This window comes from Sinocyclocheilus anshuiensis, unplaced genomic scaffold (genome assembly GCF_001515605.1).
Source record: "Sinocyclocheilus anshuiensis isolate Anshui unplaced genomic scaffold, SAMN03320099.WGS_v1.1 scaffold420, whole genome shotgun sequence".
Taxonomy (NCBI): domain Eukaryota; kingdom Metazoa; phylum Chordata; class Actinopteri; order Cypriniformes; family Cyprinidae; genus Sinocyclocheilus; species Sinocyclocheilus anshuiensis.
In genome coordinates, this window is record NW_015557082.1 from 1,120,542 (window position 1) to 1,122,752 (window position 2,211).

General features: G+C 41.5%; 1 protein-coding gene across 4 annotated transcripts in view; it reads left to right on the forward strand.

The window, feature by feature from the left end:
• The window catches only part of LOC107676964 (transcription factor E2-alpha-like), a 32,576-nt gene that overhangs the window by 15,523 nt on the left and 14,842 nt on the right, over nt 1-2,211 (forward strand). For all 4 annotated transcript variants that reach the window (XM_016471721.1, XM_016471720.1, XM_016471719.1 and 1 more), the window contains 5 exons: nt 282-343; nt 437-509; nt 737-777; nt 864-996; nt 1,083-1,129. In XM_016471721.1, coding sequence (XP_016327207.1) covers nt 282-343; nt 437-509; nt 737-777; nt 864-996; nt 1,083-1,129 — 356 coding nt within the window. The remainder of the gene's footprint in view (nt 1-281; nt 344-436; nt 510-736; nt 778-863; nt 997-1,082; nt 1,130-2,211) is intronic.

The following is a 2,211-nucleotide window of genomic DNA, read 5'->3' on the forward strand; positions in this document are numbered from 1 at the left end:
CCCCCCCCCCCCCCCCAACTTGTCTTAATGAGCTCCAATGACTGAATGAATGCTCCCTTTATGGTCAGTGATGTCAAGGCTTGCTGAATGACATGGATATTAGTGTGGTGTGATGGTTTTGGATGAGATCCAGAGGCTGTCTGACAAGCACAGAACCAGCCACCAAACGTTCAATGGCCTTAAAGCATGAAAGGAGAATTAAAAAGGATCTTGATGTGAAGGTTTAGTGCATGCCAAAATTGCAGTATTGGTCTGAGAGTTTGTGATCAATTGCTTTGTAGGTATGGAAGAACGCAGTAGTCCCTGGGCTGCTGGAGAGCAGAACAGTCCTTCTTTTAACCAGGTACAGGTAGACCCAATGACTTGTTTCTCATCTAAAGGTGTTGTTGGGACATGTTTTATTGTTTTGACCTGCTTCTGTCTTGGGTTTTTCCAGAGCTATGGAGAGGGCTCACACTTCAACGAACATGATGGACTATCTTCCCCATTCCTTGGCACAGGAATTAGTGGTGAGTTTTACCAGCTTCTGGTTGGTTTATCTCAAAGCCGCCAATGTAGAAACTGCCCCATGGGTTGCTTGGAAGTTGCTCAGGGTAGTTGAGCTCCTCTTTGGCCTCACCAAGAGCATTCACTCAACCTCCATGTTGTGGCATTTTCTTCCAATAATTGTGACATTTGGACTATATTTAAAGTGCTGAGTGAGATCGGTTCACTCCAATTTCATATGTATTTGCAGGCAAGAATGAAAGAGGCACTTACTCTTCCTTTGGGGGCCAGGTAAGTTGAATCAATTCTTGAGCAACACTTGAAAGTGCTTTAGTCACTTAAAGTGCTTAAATCTGCCATCTTGTTGTTCCCTATAGCCAGGGTTCCTACCCTCAGACATCGCCATTCCTTCTGCAGATGCCATGTCTCCATCCGGACTGAAGTCTGGCTCACAGTTTTACCAATTATACCCCAACAACCCCCGGAGACGCCCCTCAGAGGGAAGCATGGGTAAATAACTTACAACATTTACTAGACTTGCATCAGATCAATCAGTATGAAAGGAAAGAGTACCATGTATGTGATCTCTTTCACAGATCCACAACCAAAAAAGATCAGGAAGCCGCCAGGACTGCCATCTTCAGTGAGTAACCTTTCTGAAATATTCTTACATGTTTCCCACTAAAAGTATTTCATTACAACCTCAATTTAATGATCAGTATTGTGAGGAATTACAGATTTGCCATTTAGAATATCGTAATTACATAAACATGATCTAGTGGCCATTACAGGAACTCCTAGAATTGAGTTCAAGCATTTGTGGCATCTGAAATGGTTTGACGTTAGCCCAAAAGTTTAGCTCCAACACATCCTGGAAGTTTTTAGTGATAAATTCTGCAGGAAGGTGCAGAGTAGGATTGGACACCCCTGCTAATGGACCTCATTCAGAGTAGAAACATTTTTAATATGACGTGAACGGTAACGCTTTAGTATAGGGACAAATTCTCACTATTAACTAGTTGCTTATTAGCATACCTTTTATTGACATATTGGCTGTTTATTAGTACTTATAAAGCACATATTCTGCATGACCATATTCTACATCCCTAATCCTACCCAACACCTAAACTTAACAACTACCTTGCTAACTATTAATAAGCAACAAATTAGCAGTTTATTGAGGCAAAAGTCGTAGTTAATGGTTTGTTAATGGCGAGAACTGGACCTTCAAATAAAGTGTGACCACGTGAACAAACAAGAACATTGTTGTGAGGAGTAGATGTAAGAGTCCTCAGAGATTGTACCGTTGTGTCAAACCATTAACGAATAAAAATTTAAGACAAATCCTTCCATAAACATTCCAGTTGACAGACTTTTGATTGAACAGGGTGTGTATTTTCATTTGCATCAAAATATGTATACCATGATTAAGGTCCATAATATTTCTGAACCTTTGACCGTTGCAAATCGGCGTTAACTTGAACAAACATGCAAGTAGCCATACCCGTTTTTTTCGAGTCATGGGAAGAGTAACCATTGTTTCTTGATCTAAATCCACATAAGCTCAACACTTTGCCCTCTAAAGCCCCTCCCTAAATGTGATCCTTCAGATTCGCCAATGCTAGACCTTATCCTCCCCCTCTTCCAAAGTGACCCAGTTGTGAGTCCCCTTGCATCTCTCTCTCTCTCTCTCGTGCTTGTCTTAGCTCAGATTAATGAGCTAGG